General features: G+C 46.2%; 1 protein-coding gene across 2 annotated transcripts in view; it reads left to right on the forward strand.

Annotated features, from left to right (window-relative positions):
- Positions 1-15,423, forward strand: part of TRABD2A (TraB domain containing 2A) — a 56,506-nt gene extending 41,083 nt beyond the window's left edge. The window contains exons 5-7 of one of the 2 annotated variants that reach the window (XM_043987022.1): positions 3,010-3,100; positions 13,657-13,932; positions 14,968-15,423. In XM_043987022.1, the coding sequence (XP_043842957.1) occupies positions 3,010-3,100; positions 13,657-13,932; positions 14,968-15,151 (551 nt within the window). In that variant the 3' untranslated portion in view covers positions 15,152-15,423. The remainder of the gene's footprint in view (positions 1-3,009; positions 3,101-13,656; positions 13,933-14,967) is intronic. The other variant, XR_006354943.1, reaches the window with a different exon arrangement.
- The last annotated feature ends 3,731 nt before the right edge of the window (positions 15,424-19,154 follow it).

The following is a 19,154-nucleotide window of genomic DNA, read 5'->3' on the forward strand; positions in this document are numbered from 1 at the left end:
GCTGGGTTCTGAGAATGCAAAGACCAATATAAAATCATTGCTGCCTTGAAGAAACCTACATTCTGTATTCTCCTGCACACCAGGCACCACTGTCTACCTCTTGTAAAGGGGAATGACATAATAGAAAAATTCTTAGATGGTTTTGACAGGGCCATAAGATCATACAGCTACAAGGACCCCAGAGGCCGTATTGTAAAGATGAGGAAAGTGGAACCTTGAGAAATTGAGTGATTTGCCCAAGGTCGCACGGACAGGAAGCATGAGGCTGGGATTTGAACCACAATTCTCTGCCCGTACAACCATTGCTTTTCCTGTTGTTCTATAAAATAAAGTCCCCACTGGTTGGCGATTGAAAGAACCATGATGTTCAGTGTCTCAAAGAAAGTGGGCACAGCAGGAGAATGGTAAAAATTCTATTGGAAAACACATTTCTAGATCTAGAGAGACCAGAGATGTGTAGAATGCTCAGAAGCTTCCTTACTCATGCATAGACCAAGTGTATTCTTCTGGAGAGGATTGGAAAGTGCTGGGCACGAGGAGCATGGGAAGACTTCCCTCCCAAATGAAATGGACTATATTGTAACAGAAAGGAAATGACTGGATGCTAGCATGTAGGAATCCGCTGCCTTTGTCCAGTCACAGCAAAGATCAAAATCGACAGCCAATTGGAGGAAAGGATGAAGATACAAAGATACGGCAGCCAATTATAGCCCATTCACTGGAACCACTTTGGACGAGTTGTTTCCAAAAAATGAGAAAGAGGCATAAACAAAGACACTGACCCATCTTATTATGCCCAAACTGTCTCTTTTCTCCACGAAACCTTCTTTAACCCCTCCAGCCCTTCCCCCACCCCCCCAGAGCCTCCCACAACACTTCATTTCTACCTCTCTAACATATTTAATAACTTATTATTATCATCTGTGGCATTGTAACATAGCAGATAACATTGTGGTCTCCAAGGCAGCAAGACGTGGGTTCAAATTCTGTCTCTGACACACACTGGCTTTGTGACATGGGTAAATCACTTAACTTTTCAGTGCTCCCTCCTCCCCCAACAACTTCCTAAGACTAAGTTTTAGGTGCCCACCTATATCGGCAGAGGGAGTTTCTTCACTTGCGTGTCCCCTGTACCAGCCAAATGAAAGGTGCAGTGGCTATCATTATCTGTATGTGTTTGATCCTTGTATTGGATGGTAAGCTCCTTGAGGCCAGAGGATGTGTTTTCCTTTCTCAAGCAGGCGCTTAGTGAATATTCCTCGAAATGCTTTGGGTACTTCCTTGTTTTGAAGCTTGTTTTTATAAACTTTTGCCCCAAACCCAAGTTCATTTCTTTGCCTTCGTGAGAAGAGCTTTGACTTTTTCTTGGGTTTCTTGGGTGCTTGAGGATCCTTCAAACTGTCATTCTGAGCCGTTGTCTTGAGCCGGGCTGTCCTGTAGAGGAAAAGGTACAGAGGTTGGGTTCAATGGAAGAACAAACACCCCCAGAAGGGGATATGACAAAACGACCCAGATACTTGTGATTCACCAAGTCCCCCAGCTGATAATTAGAGTTTAGGGTTTTCCTCCCCCCCGCAACTATTTTCGGTACGCAGAAGAGGCAGGCAGCTGCGAGGCTTTGTCTGGAAGGTTGCCCAACTGTAGGCACTGAGCTTTCAAAGGGGAACGTGCTGTGTGTGAGCACCTGGTTCCATGGCCTTCGTAGGGTGTCCTTCAGGTGGCTGAGCTGGAGACCCTCCCAAGTCTCTCAAGAGACCAGGCTAGGGGGCAGCTAGGTGGCACAGTGGATAGGGCACTGGTCCTGGATTCAGGAGGACCTGAGTTCAAATCCGGCCTCAGACACTTATCACTTACTAGCTGTGTGACCCTGGGCAAGTCACTTAACCCCAATTAACTCACCAAAAAAAATATGTGGAAAGAGACCAGGCTATGGGAATCATGGGAAAGCATCGATGTCTCTACCATTTCCCAAGGATCATTTTCCTTGTTCTGCTTGTGTAAACGGTCCCAACGGTAAGAGATGAAGAGGACAGTGATGACACTGTGAGGTGTGATGGCAGGTGTAATGAACCAGGAGCCTGAAGACCTGGGTTCAATCCTGTCTGCCATTTCCTAGCTGGGAGATTTTGAGGGAGTCATTTCCCTTCTCTTGGACTCCATTTCTTCATCTGTAAACCGGGGGAATGGCAACTATTTATATGGCATTTGAAAGTGTGCAGAGCACTTTACATCTAAAATCTCATTTAATCCTCAGTCATCCTCCCATGCAGTAGGTACAGCAGGTATGAGGAAATTGAGCCTTAGGGATAGAATGACTTGTCAGTGGTCATGTAGTGTCAAAGAGATGCAGAATTTCATAGTTGGAAGCGCCCTCAGTGCTTATGTAGTCCAACCCATCCCTGGAAAACATCCCCTCCACATCACACCCAATGAGTGGCCATACAACCTCAGCCCAAAGACTGCCAGTGAATGGGAGACTCACTACCTCTCAAGATGGCCCCTCCCATTTTCAGACAGCTCTGACAATTAGTAAGTTTTTCCTGATACCCAACCTCAGTTGCCCTTTTTTTGCTACTTCCCCCCCATTGTTCCTGGTTCTGCTTTCTAAAACAAGCCCAATAATCCCTCTCTTACATGAGAACCTCTGAGTTTCCTGAAGTCAGCTGTCATGTTCCCCATGAACCTTCTCTTCTCCCAGGCTCAGTGCTCACCCTGGAACCCAGGTCTGACGGGACTCTGGCCTCGTCCCTTTATTTTTTTGGCCGTGCCTGTAGCTTCCTGCAGGGACGTTTGTCCTGCCTATCTCACAGGGCTGTTGTGAGCATCAGCTGAGCTCATGGAGAGAGAGAGAGAGAGAGAGCTTTGTGACTGAGATGACCCCTTACAATGGTGAGGGATTGGTTCCCCCATGTCTCTTTCTGTTGATGCATGTGTGTGTGTGCTCACACGTGTGTGTGTGTGCGTGTGCATGTGCTCTCCAGAGATTCTGATTGTTTTTCTTAACTGCAGGTCATTTCATGGGCAACGACACAGTGCTTGATGTTTTGAGGAGAGAAGGGTATGAGGTAGAGCACACCCCAGCCGGACAACCTATCGACAAGTAATCCATCGCCTTCCTTCTTATCCAGGTTGAAGACTAGCTAGATGAGCTCTAGAGGTCGCTGTGTCCACCCCGGCCTAGAACGATTTGGCTCCTAAACCATGAGTATTTCCCCCATAAATTCATTTCTTGCCAAGCTAGGCTCTCTGAGGCTGCTGGAAGAAGTTCTTTTTTGGTTGGTTGAATGAGCTCAGAACCGAAAGGTCCTGATTCTCCAACCTTCTTGTTCTGTGACCCTGGGCAAGTCATTTGACTTCTGTGCTTCAGTTTCCCTATCTATAAAGCAAGGACAGTAACACTTGGCACTGTTTTCTTCACAAGGTGGTTCGATGACATTCAACAAGAGTTTATTCATTGACTAGGTGTGCCTCAAGCTCTAGGGATACAGAGCCAGAAGTGAACCGAGTCCTGCTTTTGGGGAGCTTACATTTCACTACAGGATACAGCATGTGCAAAGTAACTGTGAGGCTTTGAGAACCAGGTGACACTTAGAAAACCTTTCCATCAGTCAGTCAGTCAGCAAGCATTTATTAAGTACTTGCTATGTTTAGGTGCTGTGCTAAGTGTTGGGAATGCAAAGAAAAGTGAAAACATGGTCAGGGCCTAATGGCTGTTTATATAATAAGACAGAGCTGGCAAGGATGTTGAGAATGAGAAAACTGAGGCCTGAATGATTGTGCTGTGTTCATTGTTTTTTCCCCAGAGTTCCTTTTGGGCACTCAATCTGTCGGTTAATAAGCATTTTAAAGTACTTACCATGTGACTGATCTGTGGCTGCCCTGGCACCAGGAGGGGGGGGGGCTGTCAGATTTTCTAAGGAGGGACAGACTGGGCCAGGTGGGAATGACGGAGCAGATCGAAGCTTCTGCACCAATCAGTAGTGTGACCAGATGTGTGATAGATGTTTGTTGACCGACTGAATAGGCTACAAGATAGACAATACTCTGTGTAGGCATTGTGTTAAATGCTGAGGGTACAGAGGGGCAAAGTAAGTGCCTTCTCTCAAGAAGGTTGCATGTCAACCTTCAAAGGGGAATGTGCATACATACATACACATGACACATATGGGTGTATATAGAGAGAGGGAGGTAACCTTATTGGGGAAGGCACTGGCTGTGGGGGGAGGGGAAGAGGGCTCCTGAAGAAAGTGGGATCTGAGCCGACACTAGCCACATTCATTGAAAAGTGAGGTTTGCCCAATTCTTCGCTTGCTCCATAAAATCACAGCTGCGGTTCAAACAAGAAGTCCTGTGCCTGTCTCAACCTGACCCGTCCTCCATGGCCCGATTCAAGTCCCACATTTTCCATGAATTTCCTGACCACTCCAACACACACTGACCTTTCTCTTTTCTGAACTCAGTGTCATAGAATCTTAAAGTTGGCAGGGTCTTGGAGACCATTTGGTGCCAACCTGTGCCTGAGGAAAAGTCCCCTCCCTCCACGTGCTCCCTTGAAGTTGATCATGCAGCGTCTCTGAATATTCCCACTCACAGGGAACTCACTACCTCCCAAGGCAGCCCATTGCACTTGTGGCTAGCACTGATTATGAGTAAGTCTGTTCTTCCATCAAGCCTAATTAGGCCTCCTTCTGATTTCTATCCATTGTTCCTAGTTTTCTTCATTGGAGTTGAGAAGTTCAATCTACATGTCAGTCTTTTTTTTTTTTTAATATTTTTTTTTAGTGAGGCAATTGGGGTTAAGTGACTTGCCCAGGGTCACACAGCTAGTAAGTGTTAAGGGTCTGAGGTCTAATTTGAACTCAGGTACTCCTGAATCCAGGGCCGGTGCTCTATCCACTGCGCCACCTAGCTGCCCCTCTACATGTCAGTCTTAAAAAATTTTTGGAGACAGTATCACCTCTCCACCCTCCGCAGGTCTTCTCTGCCTATTAAACATCTCCCATTCATTCAGCTAGTCTTCTGATCTCAAGCCCCTTGGCCAATCCCAACTGCTTCTACCTACTATGGGAGGAACAAGGCTCACTGTTCTCTGCTTACAATTTTTGAGTTCCCAACAACAATCCCATCTTAGACTAGACTCCTTCCAGCTAGTCAACATCTTTCTAATAACTGCATCCAGAACCGAGTGTGGTGCTGCAAATGTGGTTTGACCATGGCAGGATACCTTGGGACTATCTCCTCCTTAGGAGAGTGGCACACCATTCTCTTCTTAATGCAACCGAAGTTTGAATCCCTCTTCTAGGGACGTGAACATTCCATTGTTAACTCACATGGAGCCCATAAGCCACTGAAGCTCGCAGATCTTCTTCAAAGGACTATTGTCGGGGGCGGCTAGGTGGCGCAGTGGATAAAGCACCGGCCCTGGATTCAGGAGTTCCTGAGTTCAAATCCGGCCTCAGACACTTGACACTTACTAGCTGTGTGACCCTGGGCAAGTCACTTAACCCCCATTGCCCCACAAAACCCAAAAAACAAAAAACCAAAAAACCCCCCCAAAAACCCAAAGGACTATTGTCTTGTCATACGTTCCCAGTCGTAGACTCATAATGTTGAGTTTTTAACTCCTTTGTCGTATGAAATCAGTGCCATATAACTCCTAGTTGCCTGGTTCTCTGATGACCTCCCTTGTGTATATGTTAACCTCACAGCTAGATTTATAAGCTCTGAGAGGGCAGGGACTGTATATTATCCATTCTTGAATCCCTTCTAGTGCTTACATAGGACTGAGACCATACTTGTTCCTCAGTACATGCCTGGTTAATAGTGAGTGTCCTTGCCCTGCTTGGGCACCTGCGATGGAGATGTTGGCTTCCTTTCCTCCTCCTAAAACGGTCCCACCTGCAGGGGACAGACTCTCCCAGGCCATTCCTGGAGGCTCTCGTTCTGACCTTAGCCCTGGCCACACGGCTTCCAGCTCCTCTCTACTATGGGCAGTGGTCCAAATGCCTTTTTATTCAGTTCCTAGGTCTGAGGCCATGCCATCTGCCTTGTCTCTGCCGGACCTCCATATGCGCTCCAGCACTCTGCAGTAGGTAGGTGACGCCCTGTTTCCTTGATTGCTGAATTCTTGAGTACTGTTGACCTTAGCATTGGCCAGACAGAAAACTAGATTTGTTAGAGGAAGAAGCAACTTCAGAGGGCATCTTGTCCAAAGCATCCATTGTAAGTAAGGATGGGGAGCTGAAGCCCAGAAAGGGGCATCCAGAATCAGAGAACTGGAAAGGACGGTTGGCAGCCATCTCGCCTAACCTGCACTGGAAAGAAACTTGCATTACATGACATTGGACAAGTCGTCATCCCTCCTCCTAAGACAGGGAAGTCACCACCTCTTGGGGCTGCTGTGTCATTTTTGGACAGCTCTTATTGGTAGGAAGTTTTTGCTTACATCCAGCCTTGGTTGGCTTCTTTGTACCTACCGCCATCCATTCTTGGCCTTGCCCTCTGGAAGTTAAGCAGAACAGGTCTGGGCCTTCTTGGAATTGACTTGCCCATGGTAGTTACAGAGCTAGTTATTGCCTGGGTCACTGGGTAACTTCCTGAGCCCTGAGTTCATTTCCTGGGGCTGTGTCACTGTGAAATGGACTGCTTTCTGCTTTGGGGTCTGCTGAGGTCAGTGCTACCCCCACCCCTTTTAAGATAGTAGTTTATTTTCCTCCAATTACATATAAAGACAATTTTTAATATTAACTTAAAAAAATTTTTGAGTTCCAAATTTTTTCCTTCCCTCCCTCACCTCCCCCCTTCCTGAGATGGTAAGCAATTTGATAGGGGTTATACATGTGCCATACCCATCTATGACATCGTAAGGTTGGTTGCCTTACTCCTAAGTTATTCTTAGTCCTAGCGGGGTGGGGACTGCCTCAACCCCTGTGCAAGGAGACAATCTTCCATCCTCTCTTCTGGAGCGGGTGTGACTCCTTGCCCCTTCTTCCATCCTCGAAGCAGGCCCTGTCTGGATGGGGGGCCTTTGACATTAATCTGCTGGATGGAGAGATCCAGACAGATTTAACCTCTCTCAGCATCAGTTTCATCAGGTAAATGAGTGGATTGGTCTTCTGACCCCCAAGATGCAGAAATTCTTAACTTTTTTGTGACCTTTAGCCCTTTGGTGACGTCTCTAGACCCTTTCTCTGAGTAAAGTTTTTAAATGCATAAAATAAAACACACAGGATTACAAAGGAAACCGATTACCTTAAAATCATTTTAAAATTTATATATTTAAAAGTTCATAGACTTCAGGGTAAGAACCCCCAGCTCTGAAGTCTTTGCTAGCTCTAAATCTCTCTTCCATGATCCCATTTAAACTCTCTTAGCCTCAGTTTCTCAGTCTGTCAAGTGAAGGGATTGCTCTCAACAGCCTCTAAAGTCTCTTCTAGCTTTAAATCTGTGATGCCAGGATACTGTGAAGTCACCTAACCTCTCTGGGCCTCAGTTTGCTATGTAGCCTCCTCCGCCTCCTCCTCTTATATTAGGATGAAACTGCCCTTGCGAGTGGTGGGGTTCTTAAACTTTTTTTTCTTTTTTTGCTGAGGCAATTGGGGTTAAATGACTTGCCCAGAATCACACAGCTAATCAGTGTTAAGTGTCTGAGGCCAGATTTGAACTCAGGTCCTCCTGAATCCAGGGCCGGTGCTCTATCCACTGTACCAGCTAGCTGCCCCGGTTCTTAAACTTTTGAGCTATGGATTGCTATGTCAAGATAGAAAGTTGACCTCACTTCATAAAACCACAGCAGCAATTTCCCTGGGACCTGGACTCTTAATTGAGTGGATCCGGAGTTTGTCAGGTAGAATTCCTTGTGCTTCCTCCCTGACATCCCCTGTTGTCCTAATAGATCAGCCGCTCACCTCGGTTCAGAGAGGACCAAGGGTAGGAGAAAGAATTCAGGACAATCTCTTCTATGTATAGAAACCATACAATTCTAGAACTGGAGGGGACGTTGGGATTGTCCCCTGTAATCCAACTCTGGCATTTTAGAGCTAAGAAAACTGAGGCTCGGACCGGGGAAATAGCTTCTTCTCTACTTAACTGGACTGGGATGACCAGAACTGGGAGCTAATCACTTGCCATTCACTGGAATAACCCCAGGAAATAACTCTGCTCACTGTTCTTAGGTTAGTTTCTGAGTTTTCATCAATAATAGAATCATAGATTTAGAACTGGATAGGACCTGAGAGGCCATTTAGTTTAGAGCCTTCATTTTAAAAAGGAGGAGATGGGGGCAGCTAGGTGGCACAGTCGATAGAGCACCGGCCCTGGAGTCAGGAGGACCTGAGTTCAAATCCGGCCTCAGACACTTAACACTTACTAGCTGTGTGACCCTAGGCAAGTCACTTAACCCCAATTGCCTCACCAAAAAAAAAAAAAAAAAAAAAAGGAGGAGATGGAAGCTGAGAAGTTAAGTGACTTGCCCAGGGTCCTGCATCTACTAAGTATCTGAGGGACATTTTGAACTCAAGTCTTCCCGACTCCAAGTCAGGCACTTCATCCACTGAGCCACATAATCAAGGAAATGTTCATACACTGGTTGACGGTGACAGAGCCTCCACGCACGATGGCGTAGTGGAAAGAGCGTAGATGTGAAGTTGAGAAGGTAGAGCTTCCAGTCCCACTGTTGCCACCCACCACCTGTGTGATCTTCGCCCACTCAACCTCTTGGGGCCTTTGTTGTCTCAAATGCCTGCGATTATCAAAAAAGTAGGAGACCTGAGACTGGGGTCCTAGGATCATAGATTTGGTAGGGGACTTGGGGACCATCAAGTCCAACCTCCACATTATACAGGTGAGGAAATTGAGGCTCCTGAGAGCTACATGACCAGTCAGTGTCTGAGGAAGGATTTGAATTCTGGTCCTGATTTCAAGTTTACTATATCATGCTACTTTTTCTGAACCCAGTTTTTCTTCTCCAAGTCCCAAAGGTTTTACCACTGTGTTCGACATAGTGCTCGACACATAGTAAATTCTTAAAAGATTCTTCATTCATTCATTCATTCATTCATTCATTCATTCATTCATTCATCTATCCATCCATCCATCCATCCATCCATCCATCCATCCATCCATCCATCCATCCATCCATCCATCCATCCATCCATCCATCCATCCATCTATCCATCTATTCATTCATCCATCCATTCATTCATCCATCCATCCATCCATCCATCCATCCATCCATCCATCCATCCATCCATCCATCCATCCATCCATCTATTCATTCATCCATCCATCCATCCATCCATTCATTCATTCATCTATTCATCCATTCATTCATTCATTCATCCATCTATTCATCCATCCATCTATTCATCCATCTATTCATTCATCCATCCATCCATTCATCATTCATCCATCTATTCATTCATCCGTCCATCCATTCATTCATTCATCCATCCATCCATCCATCCATCCATCCATCCATCCATCCATCCATCCATCTATTCATCCATCCATTCATTCATCCATCTATTCATTCATCCATCCATCCATCCATCCATTCATTCATTCTACCATTCACCAGAGGGGCAGCTGGTGTCGCAGTGGATTGAGTGACTGAGACCTAAAGTGGAATCCTGCTTCAGACACTTACTAGCTCTGTGACTCTGGGCAAGTCATTTAACCTTTCTCAGCTTCGGTTTCATCATCTGTAAAATAGAGATCATAATAATACCTACCTCCCAGGGTTTTTATGAGGTTTCAATGACATAACATATGTAAAATGCTTGGCAAACCTCCAAATGCAATATAAACATTATTATAATTAATGTTATAATATTATAACATCATGGTTATCATAATAGATTCTAAAATATATACTTATAAGAATTATAATTATACAAGTACTATATAATTATGTCATATAATGATATATTATATAACATTATTTTATTATATTATAATAATTACGTGGTACATAATTAATCATTACACAGTACCTGTTATCATAATATATTACAACAATTCATATAAATATTAGAAATAGTTAATAAATATTGTATTTATACAAAATAATAAATAAAATAGCATATAAATTATACATTATATAATTAATATAATTAATAGTAAATAGTATGATTAGTATGTTATTTTAACTGTGATATTATAATAACATATTGATATTAATTATTATATTGGGGCAGCTTAATGGATGGCTCAGTGGATAGGCTGCTGGGTTTAGAATCAGGAAGATTCACCTACCTGAGTTCAAATCTGGCTTCAGATACTTACTAGCTGTGTGACCTTGGGCAAGTCATTTAACCCTTTTGGTCTCAATTTCTTCATCTTTAAAGTGAGCTAGAGGGGAAGCTAGGTGGCTCAGTGGATAAAGCACCGGCCCTGGATTCAGAAGTACCTGAGTTCAAATCCGGACTCAGACACTTGACACTTACTAGCTGTGTGACCCTGGGCAAGTCACTTAACTCTCATTGCCTGCAAAAAAAAAAGAAAAAGAAAAAGAAAAAAAGAAATCAGCATAGTGTAGCAAAACAAATTCCTGCATTTGCTATGGACAGGGCCTTTAAACCTTAGCCTGGCTGTGTTGGTGGATGGGAGGGGAGGAAGTTTGGGGGTGGAAAGACTAGTTTTCAGGTCCTGCCAGTAATCCTGAGGAGAGGACTGGCTTGGGGGTGGGGTTATTGAAGTAGAGAGAAAAGGGCAAATTTGAGAGAGCTTTTCAAGGGAGAATTGCCTGGACTCAATGACAGCAGTGCAGATGAAAGGTGTCAGAGATGACCCTAAGCATTGGTCACCTATCAATGCCGATCAACAGTGACACAGCAGGGCCGGGGATCCAGTTGGGTGGGGAAGTTGAGTTTGGTTTTGAGCATGTGAATTTTGAGGGGGTGGAAGACGGCCAAGCAGAGATATCTCCTAGCCAAATGGGGAGCTGGGCCTGGACTTCAGGAGAGAGATTTGGGAATCAGGGTCCTAGTTCTAGATCTGGAAGGAACCTCAGAGACCATCTGTACCAACACCCTCATTTTAAATGAAGAGATTGAAGCCCAGGCAGGCTCCATGAATTTTTTTTTCTAGGCAATTGGGGTTAAGAGACTTGCCCAGGGTCACACAGCTAGTAAGTGTTAAGTGTCTGAGGCTGGATTTGAACTCAGGTCCTCCTGAATCCAGGGCCAGTGCTCTATCCACTGCTCCACCTAGCTGCCCCTCCATGAACTTTTTCTAAGGTCACCTAGGGGGTTCATGGACTCAGCTGTGGGGGGTCTGTGAAAAGAATACCTTCCCCCATCCTCCGTGGCAAAAGTGACAGTTACTGGAGAAAAAGACAACAGCAAGGAGAAGTGGAGCTTGCCCAAAGTGTGGGCAGGGGAAGCTTCCTGAAGGGTGGCACTGGATGAGGTCTGGGGGCAGGGAGTCGGGAGGGCAGTCCCCCAGGTGCAGAGGAGATCCTGGTATTGTCTGAAAGATGGGGAAGCCCTGCTCTATGGGGTGTGCCCATCTTTTGTTGACCGAAATACAGCAGTGAGGACCAGAGCTCCGGTCTGTCTCAGAGATCTGCCACCTGCACCCCTCCACCTGCCCCTGGGGATGGCACAAGCACTGAGCCTGGGTCGGGATGCTGTGTCTACTCACTGGGGAGGGGGCGGACAGAGAGGGCTGGAGCCAGAGGCCCCTGTCGGGATCCTGCCTCTGTCACTTAAACTGGACCCGAGTTCCTTCCTCAGGGTGAAGTGGGAGGCGACGTAGCGCAGCTGAGTCTGGGGTAGGGGGCGCGTTATGTGGTGTCTGGGACTTAGATCCTGCATGTTCTGGTGATGGGCCAGGAGGCGGATGCCTCAGAACTCTCCCGCACTGGGGCTCTCCCCTTGCTCGCCCATCAGTCCGGTGTGAGCTGCACTTATCTCCCCGGAGCCTGGCGGGGGTGAGCGGGATTGATACTTTGTCAGGAATTCTTCTTGGTCCTTCATTTTCTCTTGATGAAGGCAGCGAGTCCTCTGGGAGGGTCTTGACCCAGAGGATCACCGTTTTCAGAGCTGAAAGGGCCCGGAAAGGTCATTGAGCCAAATCTTGTCATTTTACAGACGAGAAAACGGAGACAGGTTAAAGAGCCTTGCTTTGGGGCAGCCAGCTAATCCTTGTGTAAGGTGGGATTGGAATCCAGGTCCCTCAGCCTTTTCTCCATTTAGGACAAGGGAAGCATTTATATCGCGCCTACTCTGCGCCCAGGGTGGTTTCGTTTGGTCCTCACAACAATCCTGAGAAGGGGTCATTATTATCTCTATTTTACAGATGAGGAAACTGAGGCAAATAGAGGTGATGTGACTTGCCCAGGGTCACACGTCTCGGAAATGTCTGAGGTCATATTTGAACTCAGGTCTTCCAAGCCTAGCGCTCTATTCACTGTATCGCTCTAGCAGCCTCTACCCCTAACCCCTCATTGTTTTAGGAGACATTTAGGTTCTTTGGAAGGAAACACGCCCCCTAGGTGAGGATGGGGTGTATGGCAGACATTTTACGCCCCCAATTCAAGGGCGGTTGTGTATCCGTCGATCACACCTCAGGCCCCGCCCCACCCCCTTCAGTTTCCGTTGAAGCGACCATCCCTTAGGCTGGGAATAAGCTCCCTGAAGGCAGCTACGGACGCACTTTTCTACCCATCCCCAATGCCTGGCGTAGATAGTAGGCACTTGGGCACGCGCTTGTTGACTGAATAGTGATCAGTTGTGCTGCTCTTTATTCCCATAAACAGAGTTACCCCCCCCAACCCTCCTCTTCCATTTCCCTTTCCCATCCTTCAAGGATCGAGGCCGGTGCTCCCCGTGGCAGAAAAAAGGGAATCTTTTTCTTATTGGGATTGGGGAGGGTGTCAGGGTGGGTGACACGCGGGTAAAGGTAATCTGGCAAAAGATAGGGAGGGGGCAGCTTATCGTAGGGGGCAGAGAGCTGGCACCGTATTCAGAAGGACCCGAGTTCAAGTGCTGCCTCTGTCACTGGCTGTATGAACTTGGACGAGTCATTTAACCCTCGCTGGTGTTCTACGCAACTCTTTATTTTTATTTTTATTTATTTATTTTTTAAATGAGGCAATTGGGGTTAAGTGACTTGCCCAGGGTCACACAGCTAGTAAGTGTTATGTGTCTGAGGCCGGATTTGAACTCAGGTACTCCTGATTTCAGGGCCGGTGCTCTATCCACTGCGCCACCTAGCTGCCCCCTACGCAACTCTTTAAACCCCCAAGTTGTCCAACAGGTGCTGGCCTGGTCTGGTGGAGGGAATTTCCTATTCCAACAAAATCACAGGTCTGGTCCCCGCCCCTAAAAAGCAGGATTTTAAAGCGGGAGTCACTTTTCCCCTCCTGCCTATCACTAAGGATCATGAGATCACCGATTTGAGTCATCTAGACCCAATACTTCATTTTATCAACGCCCAGGGAGGTCAAGTCACTTGCCCAAGATCACACGGAGCGACCAGACTGTGCACCTAATGGAAGGAGCCCAAGGCTATTTCTCATTCTTTCTGTAGCCCTCCCGATGCCTTTTTGGTTTGATTTTTGGGGAAACTTTTTTGTTGTGAGCTTAGTGACAGGGGGTAGGGGTGGTCGCGCTCTATTTCCCCCAGTGACCTTTCAAACGCTTTATTTGTCAGTGAGAAGAGCAGGAGGACCCCTTCCACTCTGTTCCCCCCTCCCCCTGCCCACGCACCCTACGGGATCTCGAAGGCGTCCAGTCCTCTCGGGCATCTGGGGGAGGAGGAGGAGGAGGAAGAGGAGGAGGAGGAGGTGCTGCTGCCCCACCTACTCCTGCCTGGGAATGCTGACCTGTTGGAGAAGATGGACAGGAAATACAGGAAAAAGAAAAAGAAGCAGCTGAAAAAACAGAGGCTTCGGCAATTCAGCGACCTGTGGGTGCGCCTGGAGGAGAGGTCAGTGTCAGGGGCTTCCTCTTATCTCAGTGGACCACTCACCCTCATGGGGGGAGGGAGAGGAGGAGGGATAAGCACTAGGTAGGGTCAGCAGGCTGACCATTTGAGAAAGTCTTTTCTACTTCCCCATTTCTCTTGGACCAAGGTGACCAGAAGCTGAGTTTTGGGACAATTATTCTTGTCATTTGTTTTCCTTTTCCCTACAAATGTCATAGAAATCTAGATCTAGAGCTGAAAGACCCAAGGGGTCACTGAGTCCAACCCTGTCATTTTACAGAAGTCCACAGATGTTACACTAAGACCGGCGGGATTCAACAAACATTAACCAAGTGCTTATTTGTGCCAGGCACTTAATAGAGGTTAGGTGACTTTCTCAGGGTCATACTGTATGTGTCTCTGGCAGGTCTTCCCCTACATGATGGGGATTGTGAGGGGTGTGGCAGTTGCCTCAAAGTTTTTGAGGGGCTGCTACCTAGACGAGGTTTAGGCTTGTTCTTCTTGGCCCATCTTGGCCTCCACAGAAGACAAAACTGGTTACAGGGATGGAAGTGTCAGAAGGGCAGATGTCAATTCAATAGAACAAAAAAACTTCCCAACAAAAAGAATTAACCAAAAATAGAAGGGGTTGCCTTAGGAAGTGGTAGGTTCCCCTTCATGAGGTATCAGCAAACAAAGGTTGGATGAACCATTGTCCAGGATATCATACAATGGATTTTTTTTTTTTTGGTGAGGCAGTTGGGGTTAAGTGACTTGCCCAGGGTCACACAGCTAGTAAGTGTCAAATGTCTGAGGCTGGATTTGAACTCAGGTACTCCTGAATCCAGGGCCGGTACTTTATCCACTGCGCCACCTAGCTGCCCCTATACAATGGATTTTTGAGACAGCTAGGTGACTCAGTGGCTAGAAAGATGTGTGGACCGATTGCTCGTGTCATTTTTCATTATTCAAAGAGCTGGAGTTTGTTTCATTTTCAGTATTATCGCTGCCTGGCTTGGAGGTGCTAAGTCTCATAATTCTCTTCTGGTTTTCTCACAGCGCTCCAGCTCCACTTCCTCGGATCCGAATTGTCAACGGGTATATCACAGTGGAACCTCTGCTGCCGGGCCACAGGAGATCCACCCATACCCATACAGTGTCAAACAGTGCCTGCTTGTCACTTTGGACGCTTTTGTTTTGGTCGTTGACTTTGGCCTTTCAAACTGAGATCACGCTTCTCTGAGGCAGATGTCCCACAGATACTGGTTACCTTTTCTCAGAGCCTTATACAGACTGAAAAGAAAAAAAACCACAAAAGACCTTTACACCTGTTACTTGAAAGAATCTTATCCTTCCAATTTGGGCTGTCTCAACTCACCTGATGCACCCTTTGTGGAAGACACTTTGAATGAAAGCCATTTGGTTTTATTCTTCTCTTTTCGAAGAATGACATCCGTGTTATCCCAGAATGCTTTGGGGAGATGTATCATGTTGTAAGATAGCTGTAATTTAGCTCTATGGAAATCATTAAATACTTTTTTTTGGTCTAGACTTTTTTTACCCTTTTCCTGTGTTGCTACAGGAATACCATGCAAATAACTGGTTGGGTCCAAGTTCTACCTGTGAAACATCCTGACCTTGGGCATTTTCTCAATGCCAGGGAAATTTCTAAGGCTGTATGTTGGGAGGTGGACTCTAATGTGTATTGTTAGAGGGCGTTCCTCGCTGGAGCAGCATAAATGAATCAGTCAGCATTGATTAAGCACCTACTGCATTCTAGGAACTCTGCTAAATGCTGAGGATACTAAGAAAGACAAAAACAGACTGCCCTCCAGCTCATACTGGTGGGGGAAACAACATGTATGTAACTATGGAGTACAAGAGAAATACAGAGTAGATGGAAGATAATCTCAGAGAGGAAGGTACCAGCAGCTGGGGAGATGAGGAAGTGGGATTGGAGTGGAATCTTTTCTTCAAATCTCGCTCCCTCTTTCTTTGTTCTTTCCTTTCCTTTCCTTTCCTTTCCTTTCCTTTCCTTTCCTTTCCTTTCCTTTCCTTTCCTTTCCTTTCCTTTCCTTTCCTTTCCTTTCCTTTCCTTTCCTTTCCTTTCCTTTCCTTTCCTTTCCTTTCCTTTCCTTTCCTTTCCTTTCCTTTCGTTTTCTTTCTTTCTCGCTTTCTTCCTTTCTCTCTTCCTCCCTCCCTTCTTCCTTTCTTCCTCCCTCCCTCCCTCTTTCCTTCCTTCCTTCTCTTTCTTTCTTTCTTTCTTTCTTTCTTTCTTTCTTTCTTTCTTTCTTTCTTTCTTTCTTTCTTTCTTTCTTTCTTTCTTTCTTTCTTTCTTTCTTTCTTTCTTTCTTTCTTTCTTTCTTTCTCCCTTCCTTCCTCTCTTTCTTTCTTCCTTCATTTTTCCCTTTATTTCTTCCTTCCCCCCTCCCTCCCTCCTTCCTTCTTTCTCTGGGCAGCTATCTCTTAGGCAGGAAATGCAGCGGTCACCTATGGATTTGATCCCACTACCAAATGGCATAAGAGCTTTGACCTATTTCATTTCCAGCCTGTGTCACGTTGCCCCATCCTTGGACAAGCCAGTAGCCCATTGCTTTCAGGGACTCACCAGACTGATGTGGACATTAGCATGGATGCCTGATTTGCTTAGCCCATCTCAGCTCAGAACTCCACTGATCTGCCAGGGTCAGCTTCTCAGTAACTGGGATTACAGGTAGAGGTTAGACACCAGACCGAGCTGAGTCTTAAAGGAACCCAAGGAAGCTAAGAGGAAAGTGAGGAGGGAGAGCCTGCTAGGCATAGGGCATAGGCAGTGCAGGGGTACAGAGATGGGAGATGGAATATTGTGTGGGAGGAACAGCAGGTAGGCCAGTATAGAAATAAGTATGGGGGGGGCAGGCCCTGGATTCAGGAGGACCTGAGTTCAAATCCGGCCTCAGACACTTGACACTAGCTGTGTGACCCTGGGCAAGTCACTTAACCCCAATTGCCTCACCAAAAAAAAAAAAAAAAAGAAAGAAATAAGTAAATAAGTACTGGGGATGCAAAGCAAAAGAATAGCCCTGCCCTCAAGAAGTCTACAATCTAATTGGGGGGAGGGGAGGGAGTTGGGATACACCATGCAAACAAATACATAAAACAAGCTGCCTGCAGTGTCTTAGTACTGTAATGTGGGACTGGGAGTCGGGCGACCTCCGTTCTCCTAACTCTTTGGTTGTTCAGTCGTGTCTGACTCTCCATGACCCTGTTTGGGGTTTTCCTGGAAGAGATTCTGGAGTGGTTTGCCATTCCCTTCTTCAGGGGATCACCTTTTGTCAGAACTCTCCACTATGACCCTATCAGTCTTGGGCAACCCTGCTGAGCATAGCTCACAGTTTCATTGAGTTACACCATGGCAAGACTGTGGTCCTGGAGGGGTCTTGCCCCTATTTATTTATTTATTTATTTATTTGTTTGTTTGTTCATTCCTTCTTTCCTTTATTTGTCTCTCCCCAATTTTATTTACTGTGTAACTTGGGGTAAGTATTTTGGAATTGTGTCTTTTTTGTGGGGCTATGGGGGGTTAAGTGACTTGCCCAGTGTTGCACAGCAAGTAAGTGTCAAATATCTGAGGTCGGATTTGAACTCAGTTCCTCCTGAATCCAGAGCCGGTGCTTTATCCACTGCGCCACCTAGGTGCCCCCCTGGAATTGTGTCTTTAAAAATATATTTAAAATTGTTTCATATTGGTTCAACAGAAATATGACCAGAAACAAAAAGTACAGTCCAAGTTGTTTGAACAACAGCAGCTGAATTGTCCAGGATGATGCTGGACAGTTTAAAGTACTTTTCTCACTATAATCCTGAGGTGTGGTCATTGTGAGTTTATACGTAAGGAAATGGAAGCTTAGGGAAGGACAATGACTTATCCAGGGTCACACAGCCCTAGGCCTCCCATCCAGTGCTCTCCCCACCATACCCCATTGCTTTATGTAGATGAGCAATTTCAGTTACTGATGCTTTGGTATTTGGGAAAATTTTATAATATTTAAAAACTTTAACAATATTTTTTAAAAGTAATAAAGCTATACTCTCTCACCTCTCTTAGACTCAGTTCTCTCAGCTAAGGGCCAGCTCTGAGGCCTCACCTCCTTGTTTGTCTCATCAGTAGGGGATCCCATGTTCCCTCTGCCTCATGAGAGTCATTTTTTAGTTGAAACTCTTCCCCTACCACTTCTAAGAGCCGTGGCTTCATCAGTGTGGGCACCTTATCCACTCAGATCAAATTCTCCTTGTAACTTAGTGAACAGCCTCTCTGAGCTCCTGTGGCTGAAGCATTTATCACCCCAAGGCCAGGAGCAGTGACAGCCCTCTCTGAATTTAGCTAAGCTTGTCGTCATCAGGTGACACATGTACCATCTGTACCCAGGCCTGGACTCAAAGCCTCTCAAGCCTGGCGTGGAGCCTGCCAGGGTTTGTGCTCTGTTGGCACAGCCCCCCAGAAGTCAAGGTCATCTCTGACCCAGAATGAGACATCAGAGGCTGCTAAAAATAACGGTGCACTTTCAAACCCCTCAGCTCCTGCATCCCCCCAGCTGCCACCGTCACCTCTACCAGTTATCTGGGTTTGGGTTTCTCTCAATTCTTCTTTCTTTTTCTTTTCTTTTTTTTTTGCAGGCAAAGGGGGTTAAGTGACTTGCCCAGGGTCACACAGCTAGTAAGTGTCAAGTGTCTGAATCCGGATTTGAACTCAGGTACTCCTGAATCCAGAGCCAGTGCTTTAACCACTGCACCATCTAGCTGCCCCTCTCTCAATTCTTAAAAGCAAAAACTGAGCCACATCGACAGATATTATTTATTAAACACCTACTATGTGCTAGGCACCAAGCTAAGCAGTGGGAATACAAAGAAAGGCAAAACGGGCCTCTGTTCTCAAAGAGCTCACAGTCTTGAAATGAGAGATCTAAATGTTTTCTCCTTGTAGCTAGGTGGTGCTGCAGTGCATAGAGTGCTGGGCCTGGGACCAGAAAGACCTGAGTTCAAATTTGACTTTGGATACTTGCTAAGCTGTGTGACCCTGGGCAAGTCACTTTGTCCTGTTTGCCTCAGTTTCCTCATCTGTCAAATGAGCTGGGGAAGGAAATGGTGAAGCGCTCTACTATCTGTAAAATGGCAACAGTAAAGCATGCCTTCACTCACTGACGGGCTGGACAGGCTGATCCTGCCTGTGCCGCTTACCACTTGAATGACACCCACTCTGGGTCTTA

Source organism: Dromiciops gliroides, chromosome 2, assembly GCF_019393635.1.
Source record: "Dromiciops gliroides isolate mDroGli1 chromosome 2, mDroGli1.pri, whole genome shotgun sequence".
Lineage (NCBI taxonomy): Eukaryota > Metazoa > Chordata > Mammalia > Microbiotheria > Microbiotheriidae > Dromiciops > Dromiciops gliroides.